Source organism: Gordionus sp. m RMFG-2023, chromosome 4 (assembly GCF_954871325.1).
Source record: "Gordionus sp. m RMFG-2023 chromosome 4, tfGorSpeb1-WG-v2, whole genome shotgun sequence".
Taxonomy (NCBI): Eukaryota; Metazoa; Nematomorpha; class Gordioida; order Chordodea; family Parachordodidae; genus Gordionus; species Gordionus sp. m RMFG-2023.
The window spans coordinates 21,083,489-21,103,565 of NC_088778.1; the positions used below are offsets into that span (position 1 = coordinate 21,083,489).

The 20,077-nt window shown below is 26.8% G+C and overlaps 1 protein-coding gene across 1 annotated transcript in view; it reads left to right on the top strand.

Annotated features, from left to right (window-relative positions):
* Positions 1-20,077, top strand: part of LOC135927917 (leucine-rich repeat flightless-interacting protein 2-like) — a 31,938-nt gene extending 11,861 nt beyond the window's left edge. The window contains exons 3-10 of the mRNA XM_065464185.1: positions 9,974-10,294; positions 10,692-10,859; positions 11,037-11,129; positions 17,653-17,851; positions 18,234-18,524; positions 18,798-18,877; positions 19,041-19,145; positions 19,679-20,077. Coding sequence (XP_065320257.1) covers positions 9,974-10,294; positions 10,692-10,859; positions 11,037-11,129; positions 17,653-17,851; positions 18,234-18,524; positions 18,798-18,877; positions 19,041-19,145; positions 19,679-19,795 — 1,374 coding nt within the window. The 3' untranslated portion in view covers positions 19,796-20,077. The remainder of the gene's footprint in view (positions 1-9,973; positions 10,295-10,691; positions 10,860-11,036; positions 11,130-17,652; positions 17,852-18,233; positions 18,525-18,797; positions 18,878-19,040; positions 19,146-19,678) is intronic.

Sequence of the window (20,077 nt, forward strand, 5' to 3'; positions counted from 1 at the left end):
TGGCTAAATATAATTTAAATTTATTTGTTAAATCTAAATTGTAATAAGTAATTAGGATTAGGGGAGATTAATTTTCTGGCATGGGAAGATAGTGATAAATAGGTATTTTATACTATTTGCAGAGATCCCATATTGTGGTTGAGTTAAAAAAATTTTACTGCCATATTTTGGGGTGGTAAATAATTTAAATTTATTTGTTAAATCTAAATTGTAATATAAAAATAATTTTACTTTGAATATAAAGATCTAAATTATATAAATTAAATGAAAAATAAATGTTAATAGCAAAATAATAACATATATAAGAAAGATTATATTACAAAATTTAATATAGAAGGTGGCTGAGTGGAAGAACGTTTGCCTTTAAAACGTTAAGTCATAGGTTCGAATCCCGTGATGTACAAAAAAATTTCTTCAAATTTAACATTAGAGATATATAGTCTACATCGATTTATTTAACATTAAGAAGATAGGAAAGTTGATAGGAAAAATAAAAATTAACATTTAAGATTATACGAAAACGTTCATTTCTTGATTACGGTGATGATATAATATAGATTATCGGAAATTAATCAAATTATATCAATTTATAGCCTTTAAGCTTTTGTATTTTATAAAGCAACCCACAATTACTCGTTTCATTTAATGCAATTACTAACTTATTAATTGCCATTTTTCCTTATTTTGGAATTCCTGAACTTTGGAGGTAAATTTATCATTATGGGTCTAATTTTCGAAACTATGTAGTTAGGTATGGGATTGTATTCCAGCATGTGTATAGTACCTATCTTAGGAAATTCAAACAATTTTGCTATAAAATTTTGGGTTAACTTAAAATTAATTCATAAAACTCTAGGAAAAATCGATTTAAATTAAAATTTATTAAAAATTGTCTGAAATTTATATACAAGATGCTAGAATACAATTCCGATAAATAAATGCACGCTATAATTAGTCGATATCAGTATTTTAGTCAGAAAGAAGGATCAGTCACAATACTTTTTGCTAAGACGAATATTGGGGAATACCTTGATTTATCAAATAAATAATGATTTCGCGCAAACATATTCGCCATAAAAAATTCGCTCTAATGGGTTCTCATAATAAGTTTCGCTCTAATGAATTCGCGGTTAAGGTTTCGCGGAAATAAATTCTCGACAATGGCTTCGCGAAATTGTTTTCGCTAATAATGTTTAGCGGAAAAAAATTCGCAGAATTGGTTTCGCGATATTACCTTCGCTATAAAAAATTTTTCGCAATAAACGACATTCACGATAAAAGTTTCGCGAAAAAGTGTTACGCGATAAAAGTTTCACTGAATTGACCTGATACGAAAATAAAAACATTACATAAAGCATATAAAAAAGTTGTAATTTAATTTTATGAGCAAATTTTTCAAAAAACTAAAGCTGTCCGTTGATAGAAGCTTATTGGAATGTTATTTTTTAATTTTACAACTTATGTTTTTTTTTATTATTTACAATATTTTAAAAAATAAAAAAGTATAGATCAATATTAATTAATATAAGTTTTATATTCGTAATAATAAATAATTTTTCACGATTAAGATTTAACAATTATTTTATAATTAAAAATTTATTCAAATTCAACATTAAAAAAGATTACAATAAGATAAATCTTTGATTATAAATATTAACATACCATACCAATATTTAAAAGGAAACTTTAAAAAAAATTATAGTTTCAAAAATTGGAATAGAAAATGAAAATTAAAATAAATCAAGATTTTTTATTTTGTTTCATAAGTAATGATTACTAGTGCGATTTGGTATTTTAGATTTAAAAAAAACTAAATGGTTAACTAATTGAAATCGCCCTTTCGCTATATTAAGTATAAATTTAGTAAAAAAAATAGTATTAATAATGTTGATTTAAATCACAATTTTTTTCAAGTTGATTTTTATTAGCCAACCCAACAGCAAACGATTATAGTCTGAATCAGATGGAGTTGAGATAATTTCATAGTATAATGTAGAGAGGGCTTCGGGCCGGGTCGGGTCGGGCCTTTTAAATTTAATTAAAAATATTTAGATTTATCAATTTTATATCGAATTTTTTATAAAAATATTTGATTTTATTTATAGAACTAGACGCCATATAACATATATCTTTTATTTTAATTAAATATAAAAATTAATTTCTGTATTTGAATAAAATCAGGCCGGGTGGGTAAATTTTTTTAAAAAAAATTTCGGGCCGGGCTTGAAAAATTAGACCCGATGCAGATCACTAAATGATGATTCTACTTAAGATAAAACTGCCTTCTCATATAAAAAATGATTTACACTTTGGTATTCCCTCATAACAAGCACAATCACTAGAATATAAAACCCATTGATCTTGTCAATTGTTAAATGCCCCTTCTTAGCGTGCTTCTTTTTTTAAAAGGTAGCATTACCTTGCCACTATTTTTTGAAAATATACACCACTTAACGATTTTTGTAACGTAATATACATGAAATATTTTGTAATTAAATTTGAAATTTATTTTATATATGTATTATTTTTTTTACTTTTTGAAAAGAATGATTTTTTTCGCAAAATGTATATTTTAAGGTCAGAACTATCGATCCTAACAATAAAAATGTTAAAAATGAATCTAGATTTCCATGGATCCCTAGGATTAAATTGTACTATGCGCTTTTTAGATTATATTCTATATTCATCCAACTAAAAGGATTGATAAAATAACCATATGATCATTTTATCACCTATTTAATTGGGTTAATATGTTTAGAATTATATTTATCTATAGCCAAAAAAGGATAAATTGTCAATATTCTATCTTCAACATTTTATTTTTTTGAGGATTTTATTATGCTATATCCTTAAAATATGTATTTTTTGGTAATTTTTATTCCTTTTGAGGATTATATTGTGCTATTTTATATTAAAAATATGCTTTTTGGAAATTTTTTTTTGAGGATTATATTGTATTATATCAATTTTAATTAATTTTTCGTGTAAAATGGCCCAAGTGATTGAAGAAGAAAAGATAGACAGGGTCTACGATTATATATCTCTAGTATGAAGGAAGATATTATGAAGATGATGTTTGATTTATGTAAAAACAAATGCAGAGTAGAAAATATAGAACCGGTTTTAGAACATCCTTATAGATTAATATTTAATTATGATTTTAATCTAGGATTTCATAAACTAAAAAATAATAGATTTGATCTATGTGAGGAGTTTAAAATTAAACAGTCCGATATAATTTTTATCAAATATAACAAGCATGTAAATAATAAGAATTCCTCTTGGGAACAACAAAATTTCGATCTATTGAATACCGACAAAGAGGTCGCTGTTTGTTTTAACTTAGAAAAAGTTCTGGACCGTTCAAACTTTATTTTTTATAAGCGTAAATTAAACACTTACAATCTTACAGTCCATTGTAACATCAATAAAAGGGAATAATCCCCTCTATGGTTAGAGGGAATCTCAGGACGGAGTGCAAATGATATTTACTTCAGCTTTAATAAAAATTTTAAATCTAATTTTAGAAGATTTACTTTACCTTAAAGAAATTATTTTGTGGTCGGATTCATGTATTCTGCAAAATAGTAATTCCATCATATCATTTAGTTTGATCCATTTTTTGATGAAGTATCCATCAATTATAAGCATAACACAAAAATACTCGGAAACGGGCCAGAGATCGACAACGTATAGTCGGATCTTAAAAGTTAATTTTTTTTAATTATTCTGAAATTTACAGCCTTTAAAGCATAGCGTATTTTACCAATTTTGAATAGATCCAATCCATTTAAGGTATGCCACCTAAATAATCATGAAAATTTTTTGAAATATCATAGTAGTTCCAAATGTTTTAACCTTAAAGATCCCATATGCATCTATCAAACAAATTTTATAATCACGGTCACTCTATGACCGTATTTTATAAAACTAATCATAAAGATGATATGTTTTTAAGTCATTAATAAATCCAAACCAAAAATAAATATTATGATGTCAGATATCCAAGATTGCGACTAGTAAAAAAATTGCTTTGATAAGCAAGGAAAAGGTCGAAGACCTAGTCATTGTTCAAATTTTTCCCAGAATTTGATAGAATTTATACATTATCTTCTCAATAGGAAAATAATTTTAAAAATATTTTTACATTTAAATTTCCTCAAACGTTATATTATATTTATATGGCATGTAATAAAACCGATAAATAAAAAATAACCTGTTAAAATTTATTTTTGGAGAAAAATTAAAAAAAAATGCTAATTTTACATGGATATAGAATAAAAAAACATGAATTTGAAATTTGATTTTTATACATTTATATTCTATCTACAGGACATAGAAAACATTTACAAATTTTTTGCAATTAGAAATATTATGTCCGCATTTAGAAAAATTATATTGCAATTTTCCGGAAAACTATATTTAAGTTATATATAAAAATTAATTCATATATTATTTTCAGTGTGATCTTTATAAAAAAACTAAATTTCTATCTCTTACCGTTTTGAAAATAGGATGACCATTTTTTAAAAACGTTCTCCTGTAAAGTTGGGAAATGTGGAGATAGAATAGTATAATACTCAGGCGACGATAGGGTAAAATAGTATATTTGTAGTAAAACATTAAAAAAATAAAACAATGTGTTTATATTTTTGCACATTACTTACAAAATAAATGACGATCCGTAATATTAGAGAACTGCACGGGCTGTCCGTAGCCCCGACCCGAGGACATTAAAAAATAATTTTCAGGCTTGGGTCGGGTTGTAAGAGCTGTCCGATCTTAAACCCGACCCTACCCGAAAAAAGTATTTATATAAATATCCTAAATTATCATTTTAATTCATAATGATAATTGTAAAATATCAATCAGAATAACATATCATTTTCAATTATTATTTTATAATTTACATAACAACCATATCCCAAACTATTTTATGTGATTACATTTTAGTACATTGCATTGCATAGTTAGCGATATTATTGTATACTTTACTTTCATCATATTCTATCAAGTTAAATAAAATATATTTTACTAATATCTATTTAATTAAATAGCCTCATATTTTCATATTAAAAAAATTATTTCAATGGATGCCAAATTAAAAAAAATTGGTGAAAAGATTATAAACAATGAATATGAAGGAAGGGAAAATGCCAATGGCAAATCTGCGGTCTGGAAAACGTTTTCATTTAAATATGATGAAAACAAAGAAAAACTAATTATGTAAGTTACAATTTTTTCAACTTATAATTCTATAACAACATACATAAAAATATGATATTATGAAATTATTTTAGGCACAAATCAACTAAAAAGGCATAAATGCATATTTACAATAGAGAGTAAAAAGACTCAATTAACAATTGATAGCCTTTTTGGTACTGATCCCATAAAACTCAATTGTGCCAAATTAAAAAAAGATCATGTTTTGTGGACGTGATTTGAGATCATTTGATGCAATTCGGGATGGCTTTGTTGATTGTTGCAAATTGGCTCAATATATGATATTGATGTTAAAATCATCATTCCAAATGTCACGACAAATTCTAGAAATTTAATAGACACTGTTGATGGTATACGCAATAAATTATTTCCAAAATTAAACGCATATATGAAAAAGGGTCGATGTGCTGATAACAAATATATGAAAATATTTTTATAATTTTTAGATTCGATTGTATTTTAACTTTTTTATAATATTTTTTACAAATCAAATAAAATAAAATTCAACTTAATATATATTTTGATTAGATCATGGCCGTCAAATAAAATTTTAATTAAGGTGGCGATGAATAAATACACAATTTATTTTTGGTTATTATAATATTCAACTCAAATTGTAAAATTTTATTCAAGCTCGGGTCGGGTTGGACTAAAAAATGTGTGCTCGGGTCGGGCTCGAACAAAAATGTTTTTTTAATTCGGGCTCGGGCTGTTAAAAATTACTTTGCAGACCTCTACGTAATATATAACATGTAAAAACTAAAATTATATACCATATTAATATACATTTGATGTAAATTTTTTTAGCTTATGTAGTTCTTACTGTTATATTATTTATTTTGTAAGTAATGTGCAAAAATATAAACACATTGTTTTATTTTTTAAATGTTTTATTACTGTAAATCCAATCGTCTATCTGATATAAATAATTAAAAAAATATGCCCATAAATTAAATGGATGTATAAAGAGTGATGAAACGATATTATATTAGAAGAGGAAGAAGTTCTTTATAATTGATAATATTGTTAAGGGTGTCTTTTTCAATAATCACAAATGATATATAATATTTGAAGAAATCACTTTTTTGAAATTGGTAGCTTTTAGGGCGCTAATTGGCAGCGCTTTTTTTGCAATTTTCCGTCTGATGACAACACTGACTTTTATACAAACAAAATTATAGTAGCTCAAAATAATATTTTTAACATTTCGCAATATGAAATGGATGTTTTATTATATTTTTAAATGGATTTTTTGCTTACTGAACCCTGTGTCGAACCGAACCGCGAATCTTCCTTCCTTGAAACAAATGGTCGATGATGTTGGCTCAAAAACATTTCACTTAGCTAACAATTCTACGGTTGAAAAATCTTGAAGAAATGAATTATCTTTAGCTGAGTACTATGTATAAAATCAGATATTTACTTTGGTTTATATTTATTATTTGAAAGGATAGTTGTTAATAATATAAGTACAATAACAGGTTACGACTTGCAAGATGCTAAATAATTTAATTTGTTTTTTATGAAAAATTTCATAGCCAATGAATTTGTAGTATGTTAGTTTTTTTAAAATAAAATAATATACTTATAAATAAAATATTTCACGATTTTTTTTATAAAAATTGGCATGTCGGAAGTATCCCTTTTAAATACGAATACTTGGTTTCGGTTCGAAGTCGCAGGGAAAGAAAAACTGGGAATGTTGCATATATATATTTTAGAAAATTTCGATAATAATATTGATAGATTGTTTTTAAAAAATCGTAAAATATGGAGTTTTTTTTTAGATATTTCTAATAAAAATTTCCAAATTGGGATTTTTAAAAAAAAATAATTTAAAGTATTACCTCTTCTAATATCTATCAATATTGTCTTCGAGATTTTCTTGAATGTATAAAAAATATTCCAAGTTTTTCGCGTTCGATCTCACACATTATTGGTTTCTAATTTTTTTAAAATATTAATTTAGAGTTGGAAACAAATTTTACTAAAATTTAAATTAATTAACGATAAAATTTAAAAACGGTGTAAAAATTTTTAAAAAATAGTCAATTTGTGTTAGTTTTAAGGAAGGATATTATGAAAAATAACGGTTCCCGTTCTAAATCGCTAAAACAAAAATCGCTAAAAATTGGGAACCTGGTTTATATCTCCTAGAAAATTTTTAAAGTAAATTTGAAATTAATATTAATAGATACTAGGGGATTAAATACTTGTATTTAAATCTAATTAATTCAATCCTTTAAATTAATTTTTATAAATTCCATAAAGAACATATATTTTTAAAAAGTGAAAAGCCAGATTAAATTGTAAATGTTATCGTGACTCGAACTGGAGGGGGGGGGGCACAACATTTAAAATAAGATAATGTGAGCATTGTTATCTCTTTCTTACGCTAGGTATTTTTAGAAAGAGATTCATGAATAGTTTAGAAAATAATTTTTAAGGTAATATATATTTATGCAAATTTGTAATAAATAATTTAATTAGGTAATAAGCATTTTTAATGTGATTCACTTTTAAATGTAATATCTCTGGGGAGGAGACTATACCCTAGATACTCCCCCCCCCCTGTTCTCTAGTGATCTAAAGCCTAATTTTTTAAGCCCGGCTAGGCTCGAAATATTTTTTAAAAAATTTTGCAGGGCCAGCCTGAATTCGAAATTTTTTTATAAAATTTTGCCGGTCCTGCCTTAACCCGAATTTTTTTTAAAAAAATTACCGGTCCGGCCCAAATTTATTTAAAATTTTTATAATTACTCAAAATAAAAGATATATGTTATATGGCGTTTAGTTTTTATAAATAAAATCAAATATTTTTATTTTACATAAAAAATTTAACATAAAATTGATAAATTAAAATATATTTTTAAAAAAAAATTCAAGGCCCGACCCGGCCCAAATTTTGCAGATCACTACTGCCCTCTCCCCTAGTTATAGCCTTGATAAATTTCTGTATATATGAACATACTATAATCAGGCTTGTTAAATGATCCCTTTAAAAGGGTCGAATCACGATCTTTTCAATAAAGGGATCGTGATCAAGGATCGATTTTAAAAGATCGTGATCCTTACCAGTTTTTTCTATGATACATTTTTCTTTATAATCTAAACTTATTTTAAAAAACCTGAAGAAAATTCATGCCCAATGCAAATAATTTATTGTAAACAAGTTATTTTTTTTAATTATATAATATTATTTTATAATAAATTGTTAAAATATTTTTAAAAAATGTTATAATTTTCTAAATAAACCTTTAATAATAAGATTTTTTCTACACACCATTAAGAACATATTTTGCTGGAATACATGATGGCAAAGATGTATTGTATAAATTTTTTTACAAATTTATATAATTCAAAAATACTAACTGATTTCACATTTGAACAAAAATATCTATTAAGTGAATTAGCATTTTGCGATAAATTTTTACCCAAAAAAGTTTCTCTCTCATTCAAATTATCATTGGAATTTGAATCTTGCTATGGTTGGTTGAGATGGTTTCCAAATGAGTAATGAGACTGTTTTCTAAAAGCTTATTCATTGCCAGATTAATGTATAATCAGTTGAACTTGAATCTTGGGTGGGTCATTGTTGTTACAATAATATTGCGGTCATCGTAAAAGGTTATCTTTATTAAGAAAAGTTAATAAATATTATAAAATAAGGATTCATACAAATAAAAAAATTATTGCACCAAATTGATAATTTAAGACCGTTTATCAATACTTCTAAGAAGGCACGATGAGGGGCTGGCGATACCATAAACAATCAAATTTGCTCAATTTATGTATTAGGATTGCCATAACCAGTTATCAATCCTCTGCTCATTTTATCTTCTCGTTATAAAATATATTCTTTAATAAATAAACATTACTCTTGTTTAAACATCTTAAATCCGATTTCATCACAAACTTCCCCCAGTCTCACACCCCCATAGGCATCTTATCCATTAATTTGACAGGCTGATATTAAGAATTCCTTCTAGTCTTTTAGGGAAATTTCTCTAAAAGAATATCCGCCATTATAGGCAATATATTCAGTTTGTTAATCGGCTGAACATTTGGCAATGTTAACATTGATATTCTTTTAAATTTTCAGCTTTTTATACAATGGTCGTTGTAATACGGTTATTATAGCACCGGCTTGTGCTTTGGTCGATATATGGTGACAAAATTATTGAGGATATCAGCAGATAAAATATAATCGAAATTCGAGATCCACTAATTCCAACTTTTTGTTATTTTTTTGGCAACAATATCGCTCTCTCTAAAAACCCTGCTCTGAGTTAATTATATTCTGGTTTAAAATTTTAAGAAAAATCCACCTGGAATTAATGTAGATTTTGATGGACATTAAAATATGACGAAGATAGATTTTAATTCTATTTTGTGTAAAAGTAAAAAATAAATATTGAAAGGATCTCGCACTATCCTCATTTTTAAAAAGGATCGTCGATCCAGACAATTCAAATCCAGGATCGGCGATCCTTTAACAAAATGCTTTGCATAATGTTATATTATACATTTTTTAGATTATGCGAATATATATATAGTATATATTTAAGAAAAATTATTTCCATTTTTTTCTAAATTAGATTTCAAACATGGTTAATATTAGATAGATAATAGTTTGAGATAAGAAGGCGGAGTCGAATTAAAATAGTTAAGCGTTTTAAATTTTTTTATATAAAAAGCTATTAGATAAAAAAAGTACAGTAGAATATAAAAATTTTTTAATCACCAGGAAGAGTTGACGAACGGTTACGCTTCATGTGAATCCTTATGTCATCATAACAATGATGACAACTCATCGGCCCAAATGTACGATTCCAATCTCCATTTTAATCAACAATACGAATCCGAATTCAATCACGACTATGACCATCCTGTTTCAAATTCTGAAGAGATCGATCAAGACGAATCTCTCAATCATTCTAACAGTAATCGCAAAAAGAGAGACATTGAATCAAACGAGATTGTAGACAGCAATGTTTATGATGCGCCAAACAATGGGCAAAATGGTGATAAAATCAGGGTAGAAAACGACCTAGAAACCTTGATTATGGTATATTTTATAGAGAAATTGTGTTATTTTTTGCTGATTAATTAGATTTGAATAATATTATGAATTTAAAGTTTTTTCATAAATATGATAATTTTTTTACTCTTTCATGCCGAGTACATTTTCAAAAGGCCAAGATTTGTTCCAATAAAAAAGACCAATTAAATGCTCATAATTTTTTTGGTTTTATTTATATTTTCACGAAATTTAAGAATATGTTGTCAAAAAGTCTAGATTTCAAATATTAAGTTCGAAATCGAATCAATTATTTAAATCTCTAAGTATACATCGAGTAATTAGGATATATCTGTTATACTGGTGAATTCACTATATTTTTAAGTTACATAATAAAATTTATGTGGCTATTAATATATTTATAAAAATTGTTCATTTAATATAGAAATATGAAGACCTAGAAAAGAAATATAATTCTTCCTTGATATCGAACGCCGAATTATCGAACGAAATTGAATCCTACAAATATCAGATTGAAACTCTCAAAGATGACGTCGACGATTTTGGCTTAAAAAATTCTCAATTGGAACGAGATAGCAAAAGGGAACACAATGTTAAAAACATTTAAATTTGCATTGCTAAATTATTTTATCGATTAATCTTTTCATTCTATCTTCAAAACTCGTGTTTATATAAAGTGAGCATTTAATTCTATTTTTAGAGCCTCAAAATCTTTTATATTTTATTAAGGTTTTTTGTGTTATATAAATGATTTGAAATGATTATTTAGGAACTTTTAGTATTGCGTAAATTACACCAAGCCTCTTCGGAAGAGTTAAAGCGTGCCAAAGAACAAATAATCAAAAGGGATCAACTCATTATAGTTAGTATGCATTTAATTTATAATATTATTTGTTAACTGGGCTGATCTATATCCCTTTGCATTATAATAACTCCAAATCTTGTGAAATATATCCTATTTTTTTTAAATATGTAATTTCAATCGAATATCAATTTCGTTTATAAAAAAATCAACGAAAAGTATCAATTAATCTTATAACGATGTCCAATTTTAGCTCAATTTTTTTGGTCAATTAAATTTATATATAATTTTAAAGTATTGAGCTACTTTGAATAATTTTATCACAATAATCTTAACCCTGTATTGCATGCACTATGTTAGAATAATTTTTTTTAACCAAACTAGATTTTTTCTTTCTCTCGATACTATTAATAATATCATGGCTCACTTTTTTAAAAAAAATTCTAAATTTCTTAGAAGATGAACGGTATGTGTATTAAAATACACATTATGCAATTAAGGAATAAGTTTCAATTTTTTCCACAATAATTTTTATTATATTATAAACTATATATATAACTTTATTTAAATAATCTATAAAACAATTATTTTTGGGCGTAAAACATTAATGTACACCACATTTTTTGCAAGATACTTTTGTTGTAAATAAGCATCCTGGCATTTTACATCTACCCTTCTTATCATTATATTTGGGACAAAAAGCCATTAGGTCTTTCCTAACCTCTTCATTTGATTAATATTGTTCCGGTCCTTTTTTACATTTTTCTCGATCACCAGCTTGAACTGACTTTCGTTTTGGTACACTGTTTGAAGTTGCCATATTTGCTAAGGACTTCCGCCACCGAAATTTTGAAATTGTACAAACTAAATTGATCTTTGTATGCTATTGATATACAATTATAATCATGTCTATATAGTAGCCATGAATTTATAACATGTCAAATATATGTAAAATTCTTTTCTTGATTTCGTATGAATTCTATATAAAGAAAGTATAGAATCCATTATTATAAATTTTAACAATATGGACATTTTATCATGATTTTATCCTTTTTTTTCTATCATATCCTTCACAGTCTATTAGTGGATGTGCACCTACAAAAATGCTTAATTAAGTCACAGCACGATTGTCGTGCCACTTCACTGAATTTAGCTTTACTCCGTTTATTATTGTTTTTTTAAATAAAAAAAATCCTCGCCCTTTTTTTCAACTCCTAAACTGTTGGGAAGTTGATATTTGGAAGTCGATTACTTCTGACTATAGCCGCGCAAAATATCCCCTCTTTGAGCGAGTACGGCCTGCTAATTTGGGGAACAAAACTAGTATCAAAAAAGAATTTATAATTAATTTGCTGCGGCATATAAGAAATTAAAAGGAGCACACATTGTCACTTGCTCCAACATCAGGCAATCCTTCCGCTGGTAGTATTTTCCTAATATATACTTAATAATTGTGCAGAAGGCTATCATCTCCGAATATTAAAAAGAGTTTATAGCCCTATTTTATGTTTTGAGTGTTATATTGCTTCAAAATCATTATTTTGTGTTTATAAAAACTCCTCATCAGACTTAAATTTAAATCTTTAAAATTGTTAGGTATGTTAGCACAATTCATAATTCTAAAAATATTAAACTCAAATTAAATACTTTAATTACATAATGGGGCTTTAAAACCATGCATGATCATTACAAAATATAATTATCAAAAATAATAAATAAATATAAAATAATTTCTTAAACATTTATTTTTAACTTTTATTTATCTAATTTTAATGTTTTGAAATTTGTCAAATATTTTATTTATCTTTTCCCGATGTGTAGAAAATTGAGTAGACAATTTTATAAAAATACCATTTTTAAAAATAGCCATTTTTTAAAAATAGGGCATAATAAAATGCGAAATTAAAAATATATAATAGATCACGTGGCCCAAATTAGCATTTGAATCGAAGATACAGATTTTGGCTTCAATTACAAACCATACAATTTATTTATAAGATATTTATATAATTTGTGATATGTGGAATGAGATTCACACTATGCAATACAGGGTTTAGTGAAATTTACATTTTAAAAATTGATAAATTTATCTACTAATTTTTATTCTGAGCCACCATCTCGGCCCCTGGGTGAGTTTGAAATCTAAAATTTTTCTTGGTTACCATAGATTCTATCAATTAGAAATTTTGAAAATCAATTTCAGACGAGGTAGGACCTAATATTTTTAAAAAAATGTCCGGGCCTTGCTTAAATTTTGAAAATGTTTAAAAACCCTTATTATTTAACCAAATAAAAGATGAGTTATGTTTATATTTTATAATTATTTTAGATTTTTAATTGCTAAATATTTTATTTATACTATTCTTTTGAGTTATATAACTACTTAATTTTCAACTATTGCTTTTTATTACTAACTTTATTCTAGTCAACTTAAGACAAATTATTGGATTATTGCTTTATTTTAATTTAACTCACCAAAACTACAAAAAAACATAATGAATACAAATCTATATATTGCAAACATAAAAAGAGATGTAACTATTAAAAATCCCTTATTTTCTCTTATGCTGTATACAAGAGACAAGATGGAAAAAGTACTAGAATGATTGGCGGTATGGGTTTAAAATACAAGTTTTTCTGGCGGTATATAATAAGGGCAATTCTAGCATTGGTATGCTTGTTGCGGAGAAATGGGCCGTAAAACATTGGATGCGAAAATAAAGATCGAATATTAAAAGTCTGATAAAAGATTTTTTTAGCATGATCTCATTCCATCTTAAGTTAGGAGAGAAAACTAAGAATTTTTTGGGCACAGACTGTTAGAAATGATATCAGGTGTGCCAAATGGGGAGGCAATTATGATAGATGGCTATTTAAATGGACCTGTTAGAGAACATGCTTAAGGATATGAAGGAGTTTATGAAGGCTTTATCTTTGATATGTAAAATATAAAAGGAGAGAAGATACTAGATTTTGGTGATGCTATAGAAATAGTTATATGTAACACACTCTTCAAGAAAGATAAAAGCAAATTGACGACTTATGAATTTAGTGATGCAAAAACTATAGTGGATTATTTATTGGTAAGGAGAAATTGGCTTAATTGTACACCTCCAGGTTAAAGGTGTGAGAAAATCAGAAGGAATTATGTGCCAAGGCATAAAGTTTGTAAGTCAATTTATAATGATCCTGGCCGAGAATTATGCCGAAGCATCTGACATGAGAAGCAATGAAGAAGGTATTGCTGAAAACTACGGAAGAGATTTGCAGTAAGGGACCTATTAAACACAAAGAGACATGGTGGTCGAAATTGGATTTACCTAGACCTATGCGCCGACGAAATTTCGGCGGCCGGCGCAATTTTTAAAAATCTAATAAACGGCCGGCGACGCGCCGATTTTTAGCCGCCGTCAATAAAATCGACGCATATATGAATTTTTTTTAATTGCTTATTAATTTTACAAAAAAACAAATAAATATACACTTTTTTACATATATCTCGGCATATTTTTTAATATTCATTTAATAGAAAACTTATTATATCCAAAATCGATTTCGTAATTTAAATATCATGTATTGCTTTATTTAAATTTTTGAGACATAATGATGATCTTCTTGAATTTAACGTCAATCCAGCGGTAGATAAAACTCTTTCACTAGGTGTGCTAGTCGCCGGAATGCAAAGAATTTTTTTGGCGAGCCTGGAAAGATTGGGAAGTTCACTCTTCTTTTCTCTCCAAAAATTTAGAACCTCCATATCTTGTGAATGTCGTTTTCCATAAAAACTGTGGCATTCTTGTTCTAAGTCACCTAACTTGGAATCAAAATTTATATTTGTTGAATGTTTATTTGCCAATTTTGTCAAATAATTTGAATTTAATAATTCATCTTCATCCTCATTAGCTATATATAACTACCTGATTATCATCATTCTCTATGTTTATAACTGCCTGATTATCATCATTCTCTATAAGTTTATGATGTTTTATTATAAATTCTAAGCTGAGCAATTTTGCTTTATTAAATACTTTGACACAATTGTCAATTTTTAAAATCTTGGATCTAAAAGAGAAAATAAAAAATAAAAGAATATACTTATATAATATTACTTGCAGATTACAAACCGGAAATCGTAACGTGAAATAATTTCAGAACTATCACTATCATTTACTATTAAATGTGTTTCAATTTCACTTCTAAAAAGTAACGCCAAATTTAAAGTAGGCCCTTTTGGTACTGAAAGAAATTCGACAGTTTCTTTAAATTTTGAAAGAAATGCTAATAGTTCTTCTACTAGATCAGATTCATAATTTGATAATTTGAGATTTCCCAATTCTTTTCAAAACATTATTAATTAAATTCTTATTTAATCTAGATATGCTTTCTAGCATAATTAATATACTATGCCAATGTGTTGGGATATTTAATTTTAAGGTTTTCATATGCTTGGAATTATTGTTACTATTATCATTTGAATTGCCAATTTGAAACCGGGTATGGATCAATGCTGTCAATATCTAACATGTCTGATATTAAATCTATTGTACTTAGGCATTTTCTTTGATATTCCTCGAATTCAAATTCAACCTCTGCAGTTTTATATCTTAGAGCAGTAATAATTTCTCTAATTCTTTTGCAAAAAACTTCCAGACTATGGATTTTTTATTATCCAGAGTTAGGATACTAAGATTATTTAAATTATTAAAGTAGATGCATCCATTTTAAAAATATGTAAAATTATGGTAACTTTTGGAATTTTAGATTTTTGATTGATTGAATTCTATAATGACGTCAATATAATTTAGATTTTAAAATAGTAGAAAATAAAAATTCATCAAAATCCTGATTGACATTAAAAAATTCAAGAGTGATGTTGACCAATTATTAGAATAAAAAGGTAGAAAGAAATTTCGGCGGCGTTTTCGGCGTAACCAAAAAAGGTCGGCGGCCGGCCAACGGCCGTCTAGATATACCAAAGGCCAATTGAGTAAAAGAAAAGAAGTTATAAGAAATGGCAAAAATCAAAGACGGAGGGCAATAAGGAGGCATACAAACTAGAAAATAAGGTTCCAGGAGGCGGCGATACAGGAATTGAAAAGGTTCCAAATCGTTAATGAACTGGAAACTGAGGAGACAAATAAATTTTATGGTTAGATTCGTGCGCTCCATGAAATCAAAACTTTATAATGTCCTTTGAAAATAAAGGACGAGAAAGAGAGACAGGATGTAATGGCGGTTCAATGTTTGTGAAATTCGATTAAGAATGTTGTTATTGAAAAAAAAGAGATTAAGGAGACGTAGAAGTATGGAAAAATTACTAAATTAGGAAAATGAATGGGATACAGATGTGCGATGTGATAAAGTTGGATTCGGGAAGAAAATGGGAAAGTGTTAAAGATAATGAAAAGAGCTAAAGCAACTGGCTCAACAAAGGTGGTAGGCAGTTGATGAAATTGGAGTGGAATAGATAGAGAACTATGTAATGCGATCCTATTCAAAGAAAGTATTCCAGCAGATTAAAAAAGGGGTGTATGTACTATGTAGTTATACCGATTTACAAGGGAAAAGGTGATCCGCTAGATTGTGGCTCATATTGAGCTATTAAGCTTCTGGAGTTTAGAATGAAAGTTTTCGAGAGAAGCTTAAAGAGAGAAACAGAAATCATGTAAAAATCGATGTAATAGAGATTTGTTTTACACCCGGAGGGGAAATAAGTATTCAATCTTCATGGGAAGACAAATGCAATAAATATATGAGGCCAAGAAACAGGCACTTTATTTTGCTTTTGTAGGCTTCGAGAAGGCGTTTGAAAAGGTCCCGCATAAAGTTACTAAATGGACTTAAGTGATGGAAATGCACTAGGATGCCCAAATGGTTGTTAGAACACATGGTGGTGATAGCGAGATCTTTGAAGTAAATATTAGGCTACATTAAGAAGGATGAGCCCATTATTATTCATAGTAATGTATTTGGTGACGAGAGAAGTGCAGGGAAGACTACCTTAGAAACTTCTATATGCTGACGATTATTTACTGCTTGCAACAAGTGAGATAGAGCTAAAGGATATGTTAATTTAGATAAAGTTTAAAAGTGAACGAATGATTGGTGATTGGAGGAGAAGGACCAAGAAATAAGGAAGAAACTGAAACTTGGTCATGTGGTGTATGTGGGAAAAATGTTGATGAAGAAGATAATTTTTTACTATTTAAAATATATTACATTTTATTTGTTTGTAGGAAACTATGCTCTATCCATCTTTTATTTTGGGTATAATAATATAATGCCTGATATCTAATACTTTATAAATAAATAAAAAATTAAAAACAAACAAAAGGTTAGTAAAAACTTAAAAAAAATCATTTTACATTTCAGGTCGGGCTTTTCTGGACAATATTTAAAAAAATTTAATTAGATTAGACCGGACTGAACAAATATTTTTTTAAATATTTCAGATCGGTCTGGGTTTAAAAAATAGGCCGGCCTAATAGAGATCACTACTCAATACATAAATTAAAAAATCTGATAATACGTTTCCATTATATTAATTAATAAATTTGGCATGTTGTAAACTTTTTATTAAAAGAATTCCGGAATGGTGATTGTTGATGTAAACGAAACAGAATCATATTTAGCACCAGTATTACCAACAAATATCGATGATAATAATTCACGTGATGAATTAGATTCCTGCATCCTTTGGCCACCTCAAATCCTGCTTACTACAGATACTATATCTATTTTACGTGATTTTAGCAAAAAAAACACCACTTCTGAATCTTTAGGTTAATATATTTAATTAATCTTTTTATCTACAAATAATTTATTTATTTTTTAATATATTATAAGAATTTTGTATTTTCATTATACAGTTTTATTTAGAATGTTAATAATATTTTAAACGGCAAAAAATAGATAAATTTGTTGTTACAAACATTTATTTATAAAATTCGCGTTAAATAAGACGATGGAGAAAAGGGTTTTTAGAAACATTTATGTTCGCCTCTCGTCCAACTAATTTGGATCTATTGATACTATTGATGAAATTCTATTATCATATTGTATTTATATATCTAATTTTATAGTTCATTAATGATATATTCCTTTTTGGTGTTTTTTATGATTTTCATATAACATAGTATAGCATTTTTCTATCAAATTAAAAAGATTCATGTCTTCGTATTCTAATAAATTCTCGAGAAGATTTCCAAACAAAAACACGGGAACTTGAACATCTCTTAGTCCAAGCTCAAATTCCCTTTTCCGATAAAACAATTAATTCCTCTAAAATGAATCGCCAGAAATATTTGCCATCGAATAATTCTTCCGATACTGACACGGATAATGAAATTACAAAAGAATTCAGCATTAAAGCTAAAATTTCACCAACATTATCTCAAAATATAAAAACTTCTCTAAACGCTAATAAAGAAACCCAGACCTCTGAAATGGACATAAGTTAGTTATATTCATGTTTTTTTAGATCTGATGTCTAATTTGTGTTTGATAAGCTTAAAATTAGTAAAAGTATATTTATGAAAAATAAAATAATTCATTTTTTTTACCTAAGCTCTTAAATTAATTTAGCTGTCAATTAATGTCATAAAATAATAAACAATTAAAAATTTATCGTTTAATATTTATTCTTTATTTAATTTTGATTTTTAATTATGGGCAGATATTTTTTACTTCAATAAAAATTAAATGTGAATTTTTTATGTCCGTTTTAAGAGGAAACCAGGCGAAAATTATTGGAATATGAATATAAATTACAACGTTACGAACAAGAACTTACCACCATGACTGCCAATGTAATAATTTTGTCTGTCGCTATAAAATTTTACAATCAGTTATCTCTAGTTTATATACTATATTACCTTTTACACATATTTGAATTTTTTTGATAAAAAAACCTAATATGATGTTTTTGAATATATTTTTTTATCAACTAATTTTTTTAATATATGTTTATAGTTGGAAAGATCGGAAGCTAATTGTGAGCGCCAAAAGAAAGCCAGAGAAACGGTTGAAAATAGTGAATCCGAATTTAAAGCTGAAAATAGAAAACTTAAAAGAGAGGTACACAATTTTCACGCATTTTAACCTGCTATTACTAATAATGTTCATATATTATTTAACTCATGCACAATTGAGTAATTACTAATTTCAATTATACATACAAACATATGAATCGAATATGCAAATAAATCAAGATTCGTATTTATACGAATAATAAAAATATTATTCTATTTGATATATCGAATATTCTAATCGGAAATTGAATTCTTTAATTTTAGAAATTAAAAAACGTAAAAATAAAAGGTTCCGCAAAGAAAATGTTAAATAATATAGGATAATTTCAAATATTTTATAATAATTTTGTATATATACGAATAATTTCTAATATTTACAAATAATTTCTAATAATAAGCAAAAAATCTCATATAATATATTCTTTCCTTATATGTAATTTTTATTATTCGTAAAATACGAATCGAATCGAGTAACGAATAATTCGTTATAGGTATAGGTATAATTTTAGAAAATCAAAATTCCCACTTATTTTTATTTTATTGACTTTTCTAAATAATATTTAAATATATAACAAAAAGTTGAGAGACACCAAACAAAATGTAGAAGAATACGAGACAAAAATAGGTCATTTGGAAAGGCGATTAGAAAAGATGCGCTCTTCTAGGCTTAATTCAGTTATGACGGAAATCTCCTGATAATTTTACCCATATTTTTTGTATTATTTTTTAATCTCGCTAAATATTTTTTATAATCAATTATTTCACTATTTATAATATTGATACAACACTCGCTTTTCGTAAATGAATGATAATTTTCTCTGGATTTTGCTAAGGGAGTTACATAATTTGTTGAGTAGTTTTCTACTTAATATTTTATATTTAAAATCTGATTTTAATTTTTGAACATATTACATATGTTTTATTTATATAAAATATATATTTTTAAAAAATAAATTAGCTTATATAAGATAAAATAAA